Below are 21,987 nucleotides of genomic sequence, written 5' to 3'. Positions count from 1 at the left end.
GCTGGTTATGTAGAAGAAAGTCTGAACTCCACAAAGACATAACAAGTGCACAAGGGAAAGGAAGCAGGTTATAATCTTCATGTAGTGAGTAGCGATTAACAGGCTTAGTGGAATATTTTCAATAACCACCTATTCTGAGTTCCAACTTCTTGCTCCACTTAGGTTGCACATTGTCCTCTTCACTCATAGCTCTGTATTTATCCTTCTTAGCTCTGTTCCTCCAAGCCGCTGCTCAGCAGCTGAGTTCTGCATCTCCCACTGCGTTGCTTGTCTGTGTTTTTTCCCCCTCTCCCAAGTCTCCCCTCCATGATACTCTGTGCTATTTACATTCATTCTTATTGCAAGTAGAAAGTAGTTGTTTAGCGGAATCATTACAATGTATATAACCATATAACAATTACAGCACGGAAACAGGCAATCTCGGCCCTTCTAGTCCGTGCCGAACTCTTACTCTCACCTAGTCCCACCGACCTGCAAATAACCCGTTATTAGTGGTACTTGTATAATGACAGCTGGGTTGTCCCTTGACCTTGCGATCTGATCTGTAGTTGATTTGTAATGACTTCAGGTATTGACTTATTCACTGTGCACAAAATTCCTTGAGCAAGAGCCTGCTGCCTGTTACTCAGTTGGACTTTGACACCTTTAATACTGTGACCTCTGACATCTTATTTCCTCCCTTAACCTCTTACCTCCTTCTCAGTACCCACTGCGTCACCTCAAGAGCCCCAAAACAGCACCAGCGGTGTCTTAAGCCTCGAGCCCCTCAACCTGCTCCCGACGTCTGCCTGTCAGGCTGCAACCATGGAGACGCAGCCTCTAGAATCTTCCGCTTCGTTGGACAGCAGCACGTCTTTGTCCAATCCCAATACTTCCTTCGTTCCAATCAAATCTGAAACTTCAGTGGGTGAGTTGTGTTTTACTGCTGTCAGCTTAGATCTGTTCTGAGGGCTGATAAGAGTGGAGACCCTTGCTTTGCTTTGCAAAGTCGAGGAAGATTATGGAAAAACAAAAACATGAGATTCTACAGCTGTTGTAAATCTAGAATAACACACCAAATGCTGGAGTAACTCAGCAGAGCAGGCAGCAGGCGGGTGTTGTCTTTATTCTTCTCCTTGATGCTGCTTGACCTGCTGAGTTCCTCTGGCATTTGGTGTATGGACAAACAAAGGTCCCTACAGAGCCACAGTAGCACAGCTGGTAGAACCACTGCTCTACATCTCCAACAACCTAAATTAGGTTTTCTTTGGTACAGTTTGCACATTCTCCCTGTGAATGACTAAGTTTCCCCTCGCGTCTCAAAGATGTCCCAAGCTGATAGGTTAGTTGGCTGCTGTAAATTGCCACCAGTGTATGGGTGAATGGCAGAATCTGATGGGAATTAATAGGAATGCAGGCCGAATAAAATAGGGTAAGGAGAGTGTAAATGGGATACTGTTGATTGGTGTAGATTAAATAGGCTGAAGGTGTTGATTCCCTGTTTCTTTATCACTCCATGCCTTTAGGAGTACACACATTTTGATCACGGAGACACTAGGCTATCTTTGTTGCTGGTGAACTTTACCACAGCTTGGAGCCCTGGCTTGCATTGCATGTGCCTGGGTGCTGCCCTTGTATGAAATCCCAACCCACAGCCAGCAGCATGGACTAACCTCCAGTTATAGCTCAGAGCCACTATTGTTACTGTCTATATTCTACCCAAGCCGGCCCTTCGGAAACATCAATGCTGAGGTAACTGAAGCAAGATGGAGTAGCTGTGACAGAGCTCCATCTGTACTGGGGAACCGTTACACCCAGCATACCAAGGACAGACCCCACGAGGCTAATGTTTAACCACTTCCTGATTTGAATAAAGACACGGCAGCAAAGGCAGCAGGTGTTTCTGGATCAAAAGAGAAGCCAGAATCTCCTCCCACCCATTGACAGCTGGCCACAAGGCTTCAGCCTGTAACTCAGTGACCACAATCCAGAGGCTCTGATTCTTTGACCATAATCCTAATTCCAGAAGAGCAGGGAGTAACTCCTTCACTTCAGGCTTTCTGAATGTGGCAAGCTGAACCATCCCTAATTCCATTCAGTCTTTCCCACTTCAGCTTAAGTACTCTACTGGAAGCGAGTCCACTTTACCCTACCCTTCACTTGTACTGCCGCAGTGGTGGGGGCTCTGCTTGTCTGTTTAATCCTTCAATTTGATTCTGCCCTTCACCCCTTAAATCTTCTCTTTTGTAGTGACATGGTTGTGGTTTTCTTTCACAGAACTGGAATTTCCTAAAGAATTAACAGAGATGTTTGACCCCACTAAAGGTAGGTGTGATAATCATTTGCTTTACTAATTCAGCATAGTGCAGCCCTGGACACTGGCCATAAGCTTCCCTTCCTCTGAAGTTGCTTATTCTTGTTTAGGGAGCCCTACAGCAAGCATTGACCCTGGACTCCCGTAACTTACTGATTTTCAGTTGATCTCTCACTGGACAAAAGGGAATGATGGAGTTGTCTGTGACCAGAACTGGTTGTTTGGGGAGTGGGGGGCGGGGGGGGGGTGGTTGGAATAGTTCCCAGCTCCAATCTTTCTGGGGTTGCCTTCTCTCTTTCTCTCGCTATGGGACCCTGGTACATTTCCACAGTTTGGTTGATGGCTGCAGTGAGCATGTCTTAACATAGACTAGGCACCAAAGTTCTGGGCTCGTATCTCATACCCTCTTGCCACATGATCATTTTGGTGTATTGTCACCCTCCACTGTTTAGTCATGTAATAGCAGTTTGGTTAGCTTAACCTCGTGAAGTTTTCTTCTGGTGAACAAGCATTCTTGGCCATTCAGAGATGATAACTGAATCTTATCCACGGAAGTTATGCACCCTTTTCTCTCAGCCATCTCTTCCAGCTCTTGAAAGAGTTTCGTGTTTTTTCCAGTGACTTTGAGTGATTTCCTGTCCATTTACACTCTGTGTTGGTGTTCACCCTAAAGCAATGCTGGGCCTTTCTCCTTGCCTGGATGAGAGAAGCACCAACGGTATAAAGCTCAAGTATCATCCAGGACAAAAGAATCCACTTTATTGTCACCTAGTCCACCCTCCTAAACATTAATTCCCTCTTCTGCCAGAATCAGAATCGGGTTTATTATGTGTCGTGAAATTTGTTAACTTAGCAGCAGCAGTTCAATTTAATACATAATATAAAAGAAGAATATAATAATAAATAAACCAATTACAGTATACTGTCACGTACCCCGTGACGGGTTAAAGAACCAGCAGAAATGGAAAACACTTTGGAGTCCAGTATTGCTATTAACTAATATTATTAGTAACTACGCAATACAGTAATATAACATCAGATATATTAAACAGGTTAACAATGAATATATATGTGTGTGTGTGTGTGTGGAAATATATGAAAAATCAAGCTTCTTCAGGTCTAGGGGTAAATAGATACAGTCTTACGATGATGAGTAAAGTTCAGTTCGTGGTATTGAGTTGATTGAGTAGTGATGGGGAGAGAGAGGGAGAGATTTGAGTCTTCAAGTGAGCTGACGCTGTCGATCTTCCCGTTGTCCTCCGACCACAACAGAGGGGACCGTTCTTCTGTGGTGGAGTTATCAACCCCGACGAGGGTTGGACACACAAATAACTCCTCACCGGTCAACCCCTTTTCACACTGCGAGAGCCACCGATCAATCCTTCAAAACCCACTTTTTATCTGTGGGCACAACAAAGCTCATTCAGTGTCCAAAACCATGTGTCTGTCCGTTTATCATCTGACCTTCTATTTATCTCACCGTGCCGAATACTAGCTGTCCACCAACCAGCCCCAGGAATTGGATGGCAGAGGGGAAGAAGCTGTTCCTGAATTGCTGAGTGTGTGCCTTCGGGCTTCTGTACCTCCTTTCTGATAATAACAGTTAGAAAAAGGCATGCCCTGGGTGCATGCCCTTAGGCTAGTACCCAAGATGGAGCTGACTAAATTGACAACCCTCAGCAGTTTTTTTCGGTCCTGAGTAGTAGCACACCCCTTCCCCCATACCAGACAGTGATGCAGTCTGTCAGAATGCTGTCCACGGTGCATCTATAGAAGCTTATAGAGTGTATTTGTTGATGTACCAGATTTCTTCAAACTCCTAATGAAGTATAGACGCTGTCTTGCCTTTATAACTGCATTGATATGTTGGGACCCGTTAGGTCCTCAGAGATCTTGACACCCAGGAATTTGAAACTGCTCACTCCACTTCTGATCCCTCTGAGGATTGTATGTGTTGCTTCGTCTTGCCCTTCCCCAAGTCCACAATCAGCTTTTTCATCTTACTGACGTTGAGTGCCAGGTTGTTGTTGCTACACCACTCCACTAGTTGCCATAATCTCACTCCTGTATATCCTCTTGTCACCAACTGATATTCTACCAACAATGGTTGTATCATAAGCAAATTTATAGATGTTATGTGAGTTATGTCTAGCCACACAGTCATGTGTATAGAGAGAGTAGAGCAGTGGGCTAAGCACATGGTGGCTGTATTTTGGTACTATGAACAAAATACTCTACATTACCTACCTAGGCTGTTCCAACACTGTCTTCCAAACCCACAAGCTTGACAGCAAATGATGGCTGTGGATTCCTGTTAATTGGACACATTGGGATCAATACATTTTGGCCCAATTAAGCACCTGTTCCAATTAGCCAAAGTTTTATAAAAATAGTTAAAAAGGTATAAAAGACAAACTGAGTAACAAATTAAGCATTTAAAGGAAATACACAACGAATTAGAACACTACCAGTATTACTGCAGTAATATAAAACTATACCTAATAATTATCAGTGGAGGAATTCATCCAGTGTATGATGCTATGTTTTTTGACTGTAAGTGAACAAAATTGGTGCAGACACCTAGTGTAGATAATGAACTGCCGAATACAATGCTTTCAACAATTGCATCCTCCAAATCAAGATGATTGTCAATACTTTCAAATTCTTGATGGTTCCCAAGTTGAAGTAGTGAAATCGTTTCATTTTCACTTCCGTTTGTTTCTGACATCTCTAAGCCTGAGTGTTTGAATTAGCCATGAGCAAAACAATTCTGAATTGTCTTACTGCTTATTTCTCACCAACTATCAACAAAAATTACTGCTTTTTGAACACAAAGAACTTTCAAATGATGCTATTTAAAAGCTGTTGCTCTAAGCATGATGTAGCATCTTAACGGCCACACAAGTGCACGCAAATGACACTATTTAGAAACTATTCGGCACCAGTCTTTTGTTCCAATTGACTGTCATAGTGTCCCAAATAGAAGAAGGGAATCCTGGCAATTTTCTCGATTTAGTTTTTGTTCTTGAAGTTGCTGCAAATAAGCGACTGCCCCGATAAACTGATGGCCCAATTAACCAGAATCCACTGCACATGGGAATACTGCCCCCTTCAGGTTTTGTTCCACGTTGCACTGTACTGATCTGGAAATATTCTGGCATTCCTAAATGATTGGTCTAAATCCTGGAACTCCTTCTACAGCAATATCCCAAGAGCACCTTCACCAGAAAGACTGTGGCAGTTTAAAGTTCAAAGTAAATTTTATTATCAATGTACATATATGTCACCATATACAACCCTGAAATTCATTTTTTAGCAGGCATACTCAATAAATCTGTAGAACAATAACCATAACAGAATCAGTGAAAGACTGTCCAACTAGAGCATTCAACCAGAATGCGGAAGACAAACTGAGCAAATACAGTAGACAATAGATGCAGGAGTAGGCCGTTCAACCCTTCGAGCCAGCACCGCCATTCACTGTGATCGTTGCTGATCACTCACAATACAAGGATACAAGGAGTTTGTTTTCCCTAACTGAGGAGACTCAGTGGGGGGAGGGGATGTTGGAGTCACGAAATTAAGGGTTGGTCATTCAAGATGGAGATGAAATGAAATGTCTTCACCCAAAGGGTGGTAATTTTTTTGAATTCGTCTCCAAATAGAGCTCTGGAGGCTCAGTCAAGATTTAAAGCTTTTTAAATATTAAGACAACCAAAGGGTATGGAGTTAATGGATGAAAATGATGCTGAGGTAGAAGATCCGCTCAAACTTTATTAGAGCAGGAATTAGTGGCCAGTTTGGTCCCTCGTTTTTTTTGTTGATTGTGAAGTCTTGCATCTTCCTTGTATAACCTCGGTAGATTATGCTACTGATTTATGAATTCTCTTTCCAGTAGTGATCAGCATCTGACCTCATCAATTTCAATGCAGACAGTGTTATGAAAACAATTCAACTATTAAACATGAGGTTTAATAGTTTTTCCATCTAGGTAGTTATGGAAGATTTTATGCTACCAGGTGGTCATAGGCTTGTGTGTTTGGGACAAAGCAAAAAATAGCTTCTACTCAGCCTGCCTTAATGGTAGGGGTTTTCTAGATCAGATATGCAAGTTAACATGTTTTTGGCTGGAGCGTTTAATATCATACTAAGAAAACTGGAATGTTGGAGAGTGCCATGTTTCGATGGTGAGGTAGAGTTATGCACCAGTGAAAGATGTCCCTGATCCTCCTTACACACAATGTGCCAGCCTGGATCACTGGGGACTATTATTTGTGTAGGATGGCTGGGTGCTTAGTGAGAAATCTATACTGGCTCCAGCAGAGCTGAAAGAAGACTAGAAGAAACCGGCCCTGCTTTCAGAAGTAGTTCAAACATCCCTTTCTGCCTCAGTCCAGCTGTTGCTTAAGTCAGAGAAACAGGCTTTCCGCCTGTTCTGTTTTGCCTCACAGGTTCTGCTTATTTTCTTGGTGTGATATGTTGCCTGCATTAGTGTAACCTGGAAAGTCCCTGTTGTTAAGATTATGCTTTATTTTTCTTGTCCCCACCTGCATACTGGATTGCTCCTCAAAAGACTCCTAGTTAAGCCTTTGGCTGGCCAGTTAACTGCTGCATTTCAAGTAGGCCATTGTCCCTATCCAAGAAGAGTCTGGCCTTTGCTGTAGATACATATTTCTAGCTCCACGCTTAAGCTTTTGGTCTTCCGAAGTAAGAAATGCAGAGGGTGAGAATTCAGAGGTGTGACCCCCTAGGATGCACTACTCTGCATATACATAGCTTCATGGCACGCCAGAGCACCTACCACCAGTTAAATGTAAGCAATGTGAGGTAACTATGATAAATAATGTAGTGCGAGTTCCTAAATAACCTGTGTGAATATGGGTTAAGGGATAAGTATCCAGTCATTGGGAGAAATCCCTACCGCTCATCCAAAAGTTGAGTTGTTCCAAGGGCGTGCTGCTATCTCCACTGCAGTAATCTGTCAGCCTGGGCCATGTACTTGTTTTTAGGACTTCAACCCACATCATTGTCCTGCAAAGCTGAGTTGTCTTTAAAGAAAGACTGGGTAGTGAGCATGGGTTATTGGCTGGCGAATGTGTAAAGTGGCAGTGAGCTGCAGTCTCATCCTTAGTGATCTGGATTCAGTCCTCGCCTCCAGTGCTCTGTGTTTGTGGAGTTTTGTGTTCTCCCTGTGACCATGTGAGTTTTCCCTGGGTTCCCTGGTTTCCTCCCGCATCCCAGAGACCTGCATTTTAATTCATTGCTGTAAATTCACTCTAGTGTGAAGGTGAGGAGTGGAATCTGGGTGGAAGGAGGGGGTTGATGGACAAAGTGTCATATAATGGGATCAGCATAGGATTGGTGTGAATGGGTACGTGATGGTCAGTGCTAATTTGCTGGGCCAAAGGGCCTGTTTAAAAGTTGATTGACTTAAGGGGAAGAGAAGTTTTTAATAAAGAGAGAGGAGTAGGGGTGGTGAAGATTCAAAGTTGTAGTCTTCAATTAGGCCTGCTCAAGGCTCCATCTTATGCTCACCTGCAAATGAAGGAACACTTTCTTCACACACTGAGTAAAAGCTGAGCTGGGATGTGCTGGACTGCAGGCCACTGCTTATTGTGGAGCAGTGATGAACCAACGTGGAGAGTCAAGATAGTGAAGGTTATTCCATCCAATAAATCAAACCTGTTCTATTTATATGGTTTATATGTTCTTGTTATTGTTATAATATGCTTTCAGGTTTTTCACCATTTAATTTTAGTCATTTTCATTTGACATTGAAAGAGTCCTTAAATGCCTCTGTCTATTAGAGACATTTATGAACTATTAGGCTTTGCAGACTTCAGAGGGCATTCTAAGGCCATGACTCAGGAGACAGCCTGTGGTCCACTTTACCTCTTCCCACAGAGGTAGGCTTGGATGGGTAACTGTAGACCTAGCCCAGTGAAGATTCTGGGCGTTTAAGACGGCTTGATCACAGAACATTTTAAAGATGCACATTCTTAAATTTTTGGATATTTAGAGAAGCAAAGAATTGTCATAGAACACTACAGTACACATATAGGCCCTTCGGTCCAACTACTTCTTGCTGAACTATTAATCTACTTAGTCCTATTGACTTGCATCTGAACCATAGCCCTCCATACCGCTCCTATCCATGTATGGTACATATCCAAATTTCTCTTGGACGTTAAAAGTCGAATCCACATCCACTTCCACTGGCAGCTCATTCCATATTCTCCACACCCTGTGAAGAAGTTTCCCCTCTTTTTCCCCTTAAATATTTCACATTTCACCCTTAACCCAAGACCTCGAGTTTGAGTCTCAGCCACCCTCAGTGGAAAAAGCCTGCTTATATTTCCCTATCTATATGCCTTGTAATTTTGCATACCTGCATCAAATCTCCCCTCATTTTTCCTATGCTCCGGGGAGTAAAGTTCTAACTGATTAAACCTTTCTCTCCATCCCAGGTCCTCAAATCCCGGCAACATACTTGTAAATTTTCTCTGCACACTTTCATTCTTACTAATATTTTCCCTCTGGGAAGGTGACCGGAATGGTATACAATCTTCCAGTTTACTCCTGTATGCAATACTTAAATTTATTGAAGGCCAATGCGCCAAAAGCTCTCTTTATGACTCTATCTACCTGTAATGCTACTTCCAAGGAATTATAGATCTGTATTCCCACATCCTTCAGTTTCTATCACACTTCTCAGTGCCTAACTGCTCATCGTGTACATTAATTGAAACCTACCCTGGTTTGTCCTCCCAAAGTGCAAGACCTCACACTTGTCTGCATTAAATACCATTTGGCATTTTTCAGCTTGAATTTCCAGCTGGTCAAGATCCTGCTGCAAGCTTTGGCCTTCCTCGTTGTCCATTATGTCTCCAATCTTGGCGTTATCTGCAAATTTGCTGATCCAGTTTACTACGTTATCTTCCAGATCATTGATATAGGTGACAAATGATGGACTCAGTATTGATCCCTGTGGCACACTGGTAGTCACTGGGCTCCAGTCATAGAGGCATCCATCTATTACCACTCTCTGGTCTCTTCCATGAAACCAATGTCCAATCCAATTTACTACCTCATCTTGAATGCCAAGTGACTGGAGCTTGACCGAACTTCCATGTGGGACTTTGTCAAAAGCCTTTCTAAAGTCCATGTAAATATCATCCACTGCCTTGCCTTCGTCAACATTCTTGCTAGCTTCCTCAAAACTCTATAATTATTGGTTAGACATGACCAACTGGGCACAAAGCCATATTAACTCTTCTTCATCAGTCCTTGTCTACCAAATTCTTATATTCTGGTCCCATAGAATACCTTCCAATCTATAATTTCCCGGCTTATTCTTAAAGCCTTTCTTAACCAATGGAACAACATTAGCTATCCTCCAATCCTTCAGCACCTCACCTGTTGCTAAGGATGTTTTAAGTATCTCTTCTCAGGCCCCTGCAATTTCTGCATTAGCTTCCCATAGGGTCCAAGGGAATTCCTTATCAGGCCCTGGGGATTTATGCATCCTAATTTGCCTCGACAGCAATCACCACCACCTCTAATCTATCTAAAATCCATGACCATAAGACAAAGGAGCAGAAGTCAGCCATTCGGCCCATCGAGTCTGCTCTGCCATTTTATCATGAGCTGGCATTCTCCCATTTAGTCCCACTCCCCTGCTTTCTCACCATAACCTTTGATGCCCTGGCTACTCAGATACCTATCAATCTCTGCCTTAAATACACCCAATGACTTGGCCTCCACTGCTCCCCGTGGCAACAAATTCCATAGATTCACCACCCTCTGACTAAAAAAATTTCTTCTCATCTCTGTTCTGAATGGGCGCCCTTCAATCCTTAAGTCATGCCCTCTCGTACTAGACTCCCCCATCATGGGAAACAACCTTGCCACATCCACTCTGTCCATGCCTTTCAAAATTCGAAATGTTTCTATGAGGTCTCCCCTCATTCTTCTAAACTCCAAGGAATACAGTCCAAGAGCGGACAAACGTTCCTCATATGTTAACCCTCTCATTCCTGGAATCATTCTAGTGAATCTTCTCTGTACCCTCTCCATCATCAGCACATCCTTTCTTAAATAAGGAGACCAAAACTGCCCGCAGTACTCCAAGTGAGGTCTCACCAGCGCCTTATAGAGCCTCAACATCACATTCCTGCTCCTATACTCTATTCCTCTAGAAATGAATGCCAACATTGCATTCACCTTCTTCACTACTGACTCAACCTGGAAGTTAACTTTAAGGGTATCCTGTACGAGGACTCCCAAGTCCTGTTGCATCTCCAAACTTTGAATTCTTTCCTCATTTAAATAATAGTCTGCCCGTTTATTTTTTTTTGCCAAAGTGCATAACCATACACTTTCCAACATTGTACTTCATTTGCCACTTCTCTGCCCATTCTTCCAATCTATCCAAGTCTCTCTGCAGACTCTCTGTTTTCTCAGCATTACCGGCCCCTCCACCTATCTTCGTATCGTCAGCAAACTTAGCCACAAAGCCATCTATTCCATAATCCAAATCGTTGATGTACAATGTAAAAAGAAGCAGCCCCAACACGGACCCCTGTGGAACACCACTGGTAACCGGCAGCCAACCAGAATAGGATCCCTTTATTCCCACTCTCTGTTTCCTGCCAATCAGCCAACTTGTCATATGCCTCCAGGTACTTTGTAACCTCATCCTTGACAATAGACTCCAACAACTTCCCAACCACCGATGTCAAGCTAACAGGTCTATAATTTCTTTTTTGCTTCCTTGCCCCCTTCTTAAATAGCGGAGTGACATTTGCAATCTTCCAGTCCTCCGGAAACATGCCAGAATTCATCGACTTTTGAAAGATCATCGCTAATGCCTCCGCAACCTCCACAGCTACTTCCTTCAGAACACGAGGGTGCATTCCATCTGGTGTGGGAGATTTATCTACCTTTAGACTATTCAGCTTCCTGAGTACTTTCTCTGACGTAATTGTGACTGCGCACACTTCTCTTCCCTGCCACCCTTGAGTGTCCGGTATACTGCTGATGTCTTCCTCAGTGAAGGCTGATGCAAAATACTCATTCAGTTCCTCTGCCATCTCCTTATCTCCCATTACAATTTCTCCAGCATCATTTTCTATCGGTCCTGTATCTACTCTCACCTGTCCTTTATCCTTTATATACTTGAGAAAGCTTTTAGTATCCTCTTTGATATTATTTGCTAGCTTCCTTTCATAGTTAATCTTTTCCCTCTTAATGACCTTCTTGGTTTCCTTTTGTAAGCTTTTAAAAACTGCCTTCCCACTAATCTTTGCTTCCTTGTATGCCCTCTCCTTTGCTTTAACTTTGATTTTGACTTCTCTTGTCAACCACGGTTGCATCCCTTTTCCATTCGAAAATTTCTTCATTTTTGGAATATACCTGTCTTGCACCTTCCTCACTTCTCACATAAGCTCCAGTCACTGCTGCTCTGCTGTCTTTCCTGCCAGTGTCCCTTTCCAGTCAACTTCGGCCAGTTCCTTTCTCATGTCACTGTAATCTCCTTTACTCCACTGAAATACCGACACATCAGATTTCGGCTTCTGTTTTTCAAATTTCACAGTGAACTCAATCATGTTATGATCACTGCCTCCTAGGGGTTCCTTCACCTCAATCTCTCTAATCACCTCTGGTTCATTACACAATACCCAGTCCAGTACAGCTGATCCCCTAGTGGGCTCAACAACAAGCTGTTCTAAAAAGCCATCTCGCAGACATTCTGTAAATTCTCTCTCTTGAGATCCAGTGCCAACCTGATTTTCCCAATCCACTCGCATGTTAAAATCCCCCACAATTATCATAACACTGCCCTTCTGACAAGCCTTTTCTATTTCCAGTTGTAATTTGTAGTCCACATCCCTGCAGCTGTTTGGAGACCTATAAGTAACTGCCGTCAGGGTCCTTTTACCCCTGCTATTTCTTAGCTCAACCCATAAAGATTCTGCACCTTCCGATCCTATATCACCTTTTTCTAATGATTTAATATCTTTTCTTACCAATAAAGCCACGCCTCCCCCTCTGCCTACCTTCCTATCCTTCCGATACACGGTGTATCCTTGGACGTTCAGCTCCCGGAGACCTGCATCCTTTAGCCAGGTCTCAGTGATGGCCATAATATCATACCTGCCAATCTGTAGCTGTACGATAAGATCATCCACTTTATTCCTTATGCTGTGTGCATTTAAGTGTAACACCTTAAGACCAGTATTTGATACTTCTGGCTTTGATTTCACTTCAACTTCATTGCACTGCAACTCATCCCAATGGCTACAAATTTGCCCCATCACCTGCCTGTCTTTCCTGACATCTTTACTGCTCACTATCTTAGATTTATTTCTGTTTTCCCCTTCCTCCACTCTGTCATTCCGGTTCGCATCCCCCTGTCAAATTAGTTTAAACCCTCCCTAACAGCTCTATTAAGTTTTCCCGCCAGGATACTGGTCCCCCTCGTGTTCAGGTGTAAGCTGTCCATTTTGAACAGGTCATACTTCCCCCAGAAGAGATCCCAATTATCCAAGAATCTGAAGCCCTGCCCCCTGCACCAGTCTCTCAGCCACGCATTCATCTGCCTGATCCTACTATTCTTGCCCTCGCTAGCACGTGGCACAGATAGCAATCCCGAGATTACTACCCTGGAGGTCCTGCTTCTCAGCTTCCTTCCTAACTCCTGGAAATCTCTCTTCAGGACCTCCTCCTTTGCCCTATCTATGTCATTGGTACCAACATGTACCAAGACAACTGGCTGCTCACCCTCCCCCTTCAGAATATTCTGGACCCAATCCAAGACATCCCATACCTTGGCACCTGGGAGGCAACACACCATGCGGGTATCTCTACCAGGCTCACAGAATCTCCTGTCCGTTCCCTGACTATGGAATCCCCTACGACTACCACATTCCTCTTCTCCCTCCTTCCCTCCTGCACAACAGCGCCAGGCTCAGTGCCAGAGACCCGGTCACCATGGGTGTCCCCTGTCAGGTCATCCCCCTCAACAGCATCCAGAACAAGATATTTGTTGCTGAGGGGGACAGCCACAAGTGTGCTCTCCACTATCCGGGCATTTCCCTTCCTTCTCTTGACAGTGACCCAGTTTTCTGACCCCTGTAGCCTAGGGATGACTACCTCCCTGTAGCTCCTGTCTATCACCTCTTCACGTCTATGACCTCCCTGCTATGTTACCTCACTTCTGTAGACTGTCTGTCTCCTGAGGAAATCCATTTAAGATCACCCCAAGTCTGGTTCCATGCATAGCTGACCACTCTGATCTTCAAGAAGACCAGTCTTGTCCCTTACTATCCTTTTGTCCTTAATATATCTGTAGAAGCCCTCGGGATTCTCTTTCACCTTATCTGCCAGAGCAACTTCATACCTTCTTTTAGCCCTTCTGATTTCCTCCTTAAGTGTACGCTTGCATTTCCTGTACTCAAGTATCTCATTTGCTCCTGCCTACCTATACCAGCTATGCACCAACAACTTCTTATTAACCAGGGCCTCATTACCTCAGGTTCCTTAAACATGTTAACCTTACCTTTTATTCTGAGAGGAACATTCAAGCTGTATTCTCAAAATTTCACCTTTGAAGGCATCCCAATTACCAAGCACACCTTTTCCAGAAAGTAACCTGTTCCATTCCACACTTGACATATCCTTTCTGATACCATCAAAGTTGGCCTTTCTCCAGCAGAACATCTCAACCCAAGGGCCAGACTTATCCTTCTCCATAATTATCTTGAAGCTAATGCTATTATAAATATGGAGTTAATGCAGGAAAGTAGTACTGAGGTAAAAGACCCAGCTGTATTTTAATATCAACAGAGCAAGTCTAAGGGGCTGAATGGCCTACTTCTTTTTCTTATGTTCATAAGAGCCCCACCGACTCTTCCTGTGCAATTTATTGGATGTGAAGTGGATGGGAACATAAAAGTGAGGATGCAAAGAAGCTCTGTGATTCAGTTAGGTTGGATGAATAGGCACTTAAAGGCAGATGAAAAGCTGGCACCAGAATGGAGAGAGGAGAAAAAAAAAGGCACAATGAGATCTTGTACCCAGGATGCTGAAAGTAAGTGTTCAAGCACAGCAAGTGGTTTTGAAGCCAGATGGCTTTATTAGTCTTTATTGTAGAGGATTTGTCTCGCTAAAGGTGTATGGGGCCTTGTTGAGACCCCCACAGGTCAGTGTGCAGTTTGATCTCTATCTGAAGAGGAATGTTCTTGCAGTCAGTTTTTCTAGGTGCATGAGGAGAGATTGGATTGGTTATACTTTTATTTACTGGTGCTTAGGAGAGAGATCTCATTGAGAGTTCTGCAGGATTAGATTAGATCAGAGGCAGAGGGAATATTCCCAACAGTTGAAAAATCTAGAATGAAGGTTCGTAATCTTGGGATAGAGAATTTGTCATTTAGAACAGATGAAAAATGTCTTCACCGGGAGAGTGGTGAACCTTGGGAAGGCACTGGTGCTATCCCCAACTAGGATACAGGTGTACTTACTAGCAGTAATGTCAGTGGAGCATGGGAAATGAGGATTCAGAGTCAGGTTTAATATCACCAGCATGTCATGAAGTTTGTTAACTTTACAGCAGCAGTACATGTGTGAGATATATATACATAAAAAATCTGAGTTACATTAAGTCTATTAAATAGTTAAAATAAGTGCAAAAAATAGAAATTTTTCAAAAACGAGGTAATGTTCATGGGTGCACTGTCCATTTAGAAATTGGATAGCAGAGGGGAAAAGCGGTTCCTGAATCACTGAGTGTGTGCCTTCAGGCTTCTATACCTCCTTCCTGGTGGTAACAGTGTGAAGAGGGCACATCTTGGGTGGTGGGGACCCTTTATGATGGGCACTGTCTTTCTAAGGCACCGCTTCTTGAAGATGTCTTGGATACTGTGGAGGCTGGTACCCATGATGGAGCTGGCTAATTTTTCAAGTTTCTGCAACAGACTTCAGTCTTGTACAGCAACCCACCACGTGGTTATGCAGCTAGCCAGAATGCTCTCCACAGTAGATCTGTAGATTTTTTCGAGTGTTTTAGTTGACAAACCAAATATCCTCAAACTCTTAATAAAATAGAGCCGCTGTCTTCCCTTTTTTTAATCTGCATCAATATGTTGCACCCATCCAGGTTTGGTGTTTAGAGACATCAAGGAACTTGAAATTGCTCACTCTTCCACTTCTGATCTCTCTGAGGATTGTTTTGTGCCCCTTCGTCTTACCCTTACTGAAGTCCAGAATCAACTATGGTCTTGCTGACCTTGAGTGCGAGTTGGTTGTGACATCACTCAACCAAATGGAATATCTCGCTCCTGTATGCCTTTTTGTCACCATCTGAAATTCTGCCAACAAGGGTTGTATCATCAGCAAATTTATAGATGCTGCCTAGCCATGCATTCATGGGTATAGAGGGAGTAAGGCAGTGGGCGAAACACACATCCTGTGGTGCGCCAGTGTTGATTGTCAGAGAGGTGGAAATGTTATTTCCTTTTTTTTTGGTGTGTGTCTGCGTGCGTGCGTCCGTGATGCCTTTTTCATGGCTTTTACGAGGCACGGAGCGAGAGAGAGAGAGAGAAAGACTGTGTGGCACGCCACTCCTCACGCAGACATTTTTGCAGTCTTGATACTCAACCCAGCACGGATAGAAAGCGTACTTGGAAGTGGACCTGACTAGTTTCGAACCCGGGAACCTCCGCTCCTGGGTCTGGCACAGATGTTGTTGCACCACCAGCTGGCCTGGAAATGTTATTTCCAATCTGCACAGATTAGAAATTGAGGTTGAGGATCCAGTTGCAGAGGGAGGTACAGAGGCCCATGTTATGTAGCTTTTCGATCAGAATTGTAGGAATGATGGTGTTAAATGCTGAGCTAGTCTATATACAACATCCTGACATGGGTATTTACATTGTCCAGGTAATTCAGGGCTGTGGAGGGAGCCATTGAGATCACGTCTGTTGTAGACCTATTGCAGGGATCAGCAAATTTAGTGGGTCCAGGTCCTTCCTGAGACATGTGTTAATTCTAGCCATGACCAATCTCACAAAGCATTTGATCACCGTAGATGTGAGTGCTACTGGGTGATGGTCGTTGACACAGCTCACACTGCTGCTTTTGGGTACTGGGTTAATTGTTGCTGTTATGAAGTGGGGGATGATTGACTATGACCGCACTGAATGGTGGAGCAGTCCTGTAGGTTCAATTGACTAACTCCTGCTTCTATTTCCTAAGTAATAAACAAGTTTTTATCTTGCTATATGTTGAAACCCATACGTTTGTTTTGCAGAATGTATGGATTCCGACCTGATAGATGAGCTCATGTCTTCAGAAGGTGAGAATACTGTGTCTGAAACTTGGGGTGAGGGTGCAGTGGATCCCTTGGGGATGGAGATGAGTGCTACTGATTTGTGCTGCTGGGCTGCTTTAATTGCACTTCTGTGGGAAGCACATCTTTCGTTGTGGCTGTACGAATGTGTGCTGACACTGGGTCTGGCAGCAAGGATTAGACCCAGCAATTACTCACATACCCATCATTGCCGCTCTGTTTCCTTTGCAGTTTTCGCTCCTCTGTTGAGGCTTTCTCCACCCCCTGGAGACCATGACTATTACTTTAACCTCGATGACAGCGAAGGCGTTTGCGACCTCTTTGACGTACCCATTCTGAACCTTTGACCTTTCTCTGGTCTTGGTAACCTGGCAGCTATGTATAAAACTTTTAAAGGAACGTCTTTTTAACAAAAAGGAAAAAAAATGTACAAACAAAAGAAATGGCATCTTTTGCAATTCTACATGGATCTCCAAGAGTGCATGAACACTTGAAGCGATAATGAAAAGGGCAAGTTGTCGATGAGTGTTTCTGGAATGTTTGGCGTTTTGTTTCTGTTTCTGTGCTTAACCTTTGAAGAGAATGTTGAAGATTGTTCTTCAGCCCAGGGCCAAGTACAATCTAGTTTTTGTTATATTTGTGGCTGGCAGCTCAGGTGCTGCTTCAGTTACCCAGGGAGTGGACACATGGGCTTGTGCAAAATACCAGTGTGGTTCCAGGTGCAAGATGCCATTCCAAGTCACCAACTCAGATTAATATGTTCACCATATTGTCAGGATTTGAGCCCTCCTTCCTCGACTCAGTGGATGGTGCTACTGACATTATCAGTCTCCTTCCATCGGCTTTGAACAAGTGACATCTTCAAGTAGAATTGTCCATTTCGAGTCAGTTATAAGGATGTCAGTTTTACGTTAACGGGGTTGTTTCAAACCTCCAGATTTCAGGGTCAGGGTCATCAGCTGAAAATTCGACACTGTCCCAAGATCTCCAAATTTTCCACTTCTTTTCTTTCTACCTGATGCATCTCTCCTCATGTGGTATGTGGTTTTAGCTCACCAAACACACCACGCATGTATTAAACAAATTATGCTTGTCTTATCTGAGTGGGACCTGCAAATCTGGAATGGTCTGAATGAGGGAGGAGTGGGAAGCAGTTCCAAACGCTATGGGCATTGTCTTCCTGTGTTTTGCTGTGTTAATTGACCCTCCAAGAAGGTTGTTGTGTCTGAATTAGCCCAGAGAAAATTGCACTATCAGATGCAAAGGGCTCAAGTTGTTGGTATTGGGGGTCCTTTTAACGCTGCGGAGCTCGGTATTGGGCTGCTTCTTGGAAATCTGCTACTTGCCATAAGGACAATTCTTCTCGTGTGAGACGTTTTCAAAATGGATGTGTGCCTGTGGCAATTTTGTTTAATGTTCACTCACTCAAGGCATTTTGACCTGATGGATATCTCCTCTGATTGAGGCACCTCCAGTTGGCTGCCGAAGCTGCACCAAGTGGCCTCTTACAGCTAAACCCTCGCAAACCGACTTTTATTGCCGCCATCCAACTTCCACTTTATGGAGGGAGGAATGTGGATTGTTGTCACTGTATCTTTTGTTATTGCTCATAAGGTTAAAACAGCTCCTGTCAACCAGAGAAACATTCTACATCACGTCTAAAAGCCAAGTTTGCAGTTGCCAAAGTCCAGGCTTGAATCTTTTATATTAAAAAAAGAAACATTTTTAAATGTTAATCCATCAATGCATTGAGGTTGCCTTGTTGCAGCCTCAGTTAGTGGTAATTCTTTGAGATTTGTATACACAGATCAGGAGCATTGCTTTTTATAAAAGTGGAGAGGGTGTGTGGGGGCGGGGGGAGAGTGGGTGAGCAGCCCAACTTTATGACACTTAAAGTAGCAATTTAACGCAGACACTGATCCTCTTATTTTTGCAGATGTAGGGAGGCATGGGGGGTGAGGTTTTGAAATGTAGTTTGTTTGTGTCCCTAATCATGCATTGAGTAAATTGCACAGTTTGGCTGCATATCACTGCCCTGCCTTAATTTTGATTGCAGATCCCAGTGGTGTGAATGGGATCATCTTCATTTTTTTCTGCTAATAATGAGGGTTTAACTGAGAAGCAGATTAAATTAGAATGTTATTGACCTGGCTTCTTAATACTGTTCTTCAAAATGCAGCCTTTGCCTCAAGGGAGGTATGCTGTTGAAATCAGGTGTTAAATTTGAGTGTGTGTGAACAGAAATTGGTAGAAGCCTGGGTTATCTTCATGTTAGATTGATTGTACATTTACTGCTCCATGAGACTCGAAAGATGATGTTACTTCATACCATCAACAGCCAGCTGCAGTCTCGGGGACTTCGCACATTCTTTCAACAGTGTGTGTTTTTACTTCATTGCTCCAGCTTCCACCTGCAACCTAAAGATGTGTTGATGGGTTAATTGGTCACTGTAAATTGCTCCTGGTTTGTAGGTGAGTGATAGATTATTGGGGTATGGGAATGCAGAGAGAATATTTTTAGATATAGGGATTGTAAGAGCTTGATGGACAGTGTGGACTGATCCAAAGAACCTGTTTCTTTGCTGCATCCATCTGCCATTCTATGTCAACAACTCCCATCCACCTGAATTCTTCCCTATCAGTGGAAAATCAGTACCAATTTTCCAACACTACCCATGATCACTGCCTTGGAAGCTGCTTGTGTCCGCAGACCTTTGGTGGTAATTCAGAAATGTTCCTCTTTCCTTTGCTGAAGAACTGCCTCCGAGCAGGGCTTGCATTGTGTCTGGGATTGCTCCTAATTCAACAGTACCATACACTAGTTGTCATTATTCAAAGCAATCACAGAAAGGCTATAAAAGGGCTAAGAGTGGTGAGCGTGTTGGAAGATGTTGACAATTGTAGTTGGTGTTAGAGGCCCCCGCTGTTTTACTGGCCTTTTGTAGCCTCTTCTCAATTTCCAGATGTGAACCTTTTTACAGCAATTCATGCCTTGTCTGTGCTGAATGACCAAACCCTTATTCTGTGATTGTTATCCCTGGTTTTAACCCCCTCAGAGGAAGAAACTTTGATCTGTCCTACCTTTAATAATGTTGTATGCCTCAGTGCGATCACTTCTCATTCATCTAAATACTAAAGAAATACAGATCCAGTCTCCTTAGTCTCTCCGTGTACACCATGCCTCTTTTCCCAGGAATTTACATAGAAACATAGAAAACCTACAGCACAATACAGGCCCTTCGGCCCAGAAAGCTATGCCAAACATGTCCCTATCTTAGAAATTACTAGGCTTACCTATAGCCCTCTATTTTACTAAGCTCCATGTACCTATCTAAAAGTCTCTTAAAAATTTGTCTGAGCCTTTTGCATTCCCCCTTTTGCAAGCACATTTTCTGTGGGAAGGGAGGCCAGATCTGTTTACTAGATTCCAGAAGTAATTGGAATTAGGATATGCAGGTCTTGTGATTAATGTATAGCTATTACTGCTTTGTTTTTTAAATCTAGTTCTTCCTGCACGGACTTTATTTCAATGGTCTGTTTTAACATTAGGCTAATATTTAAAGTCTGGCAAAATAACTATAAGGAAGTTGGACCGCTAGGAATCTGAATCAAATCAGTACAATAATGTGGTCCCTGTTGCTCTCGGCACAGATCCTTTGCTGTGATGTTCACATTCTTCTAGGATGGGTAACATTGAAAAAAAGTCTATGTGCACACCTAACTAATTGTTACTCTTAGCAAGAAAAGTTAAGTATCCAGGCTACTTTCCCTATTTGTCCTATTTGCAGATCTTCCTGGGAAAGAAAATAAACAGACTAACAATCTCTTTTATTTATTTGTTTTTAATATAATCAAATAATCCTACCTCCTTTGTTAGGTTGTCTAACATTGTTGGGGAAATGGAGATTATTCAATGAGCAGCTGGATTTCATTTGTCAGATCTCTCTTAAGTGAAGATAACTCATTTGCAGGCATTTTGTACTCGGATTGAGGCCTGCATTGGGTTCCTTATATTGGAGATGGAGACTTCATTGCCATGTGTTACAAACCATCCCAAACTTTAATGAAAAATACACTAGTAAACAATGTATGTGGATTTACCATGTATTCAAAGATTAGATTGAATGTACAACAACAAATTACATATTCTTGAAAATAAGGGAGGAAGCCTCACTTGTTTCCTTCATGGAGAAATAAAAGGACTTACTGCCTATTTTGCTCTCCTTCCCAATCCCTCCCCAAGAAACTATGTTGCTTGCTGCCCACATCACACACTTGAATCTACTGCCACACTCTGAGTTCACACAGACTTCTCACCTCTGCTAAAGGCTTTTGGATTATTTTAATGGTTGCTGCAGTTAGGGTTTAATGTACGGCATTGGATGCTATGACGGGATGTATGATAACACTTGTTTTTGGTTCTCAAATATAAAAATTATTTTTGTACTTTTTTGTGTGAGGGTGAATATTTGAAAATCATAACATGCCAGTTTTGGACAAATTACACAATGCCTTTTGTAAACTGAAATTCATCTCAACATAGCACTTTAGAGAAATCAGATGTTTATATTGTATCATATGACAACAGATGGTCATTCCATTGTAGGCTGGCTTTGCAAAGGAAGAATTTCTATATTTTCTTGTTTTAAGTGTCTAAATTAGTTGAGGAAAGCAACTTCATGTTCAAAATATTGCAACTTTATTGTCATGTTTGCAAACATTGTGTTCCTCAGCTTTTGAATTGTAATTTTTTTACTCATTTGTCATATTTGTTTATAAAAAGATAGGTTAAACATTACTTTTTGTACCAGACAGCACATGTGCGTGTATCCTATCCAGTGTGTCTCCCATCACTGCTCTTGTTCTGTCCTGGTGTTAACTGCAGTAAATTTGCGATTGTATAGTACTGTACTTAATAAAATTTCTTTTTCCAAATGCAGTGTTTGTCTATACTATGTGGCTGTTTATAAGCTGGAAATAACTTGCTCTGTTGGTACAAAATGAAATCAAATTCTTAGAAAGAAGTGAAAATGTCAAATCCTTGTGGATAGAGTTAGGAAATGGCAAGGGTAAAAAAAAAATCCTGATTAGGGTTGTATACAGTTGTAGAGTTGTGTGAGTGGTAGCCAGGATGTGGGGTACAAAGTACAATGGACGGGGCAATTTTATGATGGTCATGGAGGATTTCAATCTGCAGGTAGATTGGAGAAATTGGGTTGCTGGAATCCCAAGAGAAGGAATTCGTTGAATGGCTTTTTAGAGCAGCTTGTAGTTGAGCCCACTAGGGAAAAGGCAATTCTGGATTGGGCGTTGTGTAATAAACCAGCTTCGATTAGGGAACATGACA

General features: G+C 42.8%; 1 protein-coding gene across 1 annotated transcript in view; it reads left to right on the top strand.

Annotated features, from left to right (window-relative positions):
* The window catches only part of e2f4 (E2F transcription factor 4), a 48,923-nt gene extending 27,354 nt beyond the window's left edge, over window positions 1–21,569 (top strand). Inside the window, exons 7-10 of the mRNA XM_063039160.1 lie at window positions 704–907; window positions 2,257–2,304; window positions 16,602–16,646; window positions 16,872–21,569. Coding sequence (XP_062895230.1) covers window positions 704–907; window positions 2,257–2,304; window positions 16,602–16,646; window positions 16,872–16,987 — 413 coding nt within the window. The 3' untranslated portion in view covers window positions 16,988–21,569. The remainder of the gene's footprint in view (window positions 1–703; window positions 908–2,256; window positions 2,305–16,601; window positions 16,647–16,871) is intronic.
* The last annotated feature ends 418 nt before the right edge of the window (window positions 21,570–21,987 follow it).

The sequence above is a fragment of the Mobula hypostoma genome, assembly GCF_963921235.1.
Source record: "Mobula hypostoma chromosome 14 unlocalized genomic scaffold, sMobHyp1.1 SUPER_14_unloc_1, whole genome shotgun sequence".
Classification (NCBI taxonomy): domain Eukaryota; kingdom Metazoa; phylum Chordata; class Chondrichthyes; order Myliobatiformes; family Myliobatidae; genus Mobula; species Mobula hypostoma.
This window is presented reverse-complemented; position numbering and strand designations above follow the sequence as displayed.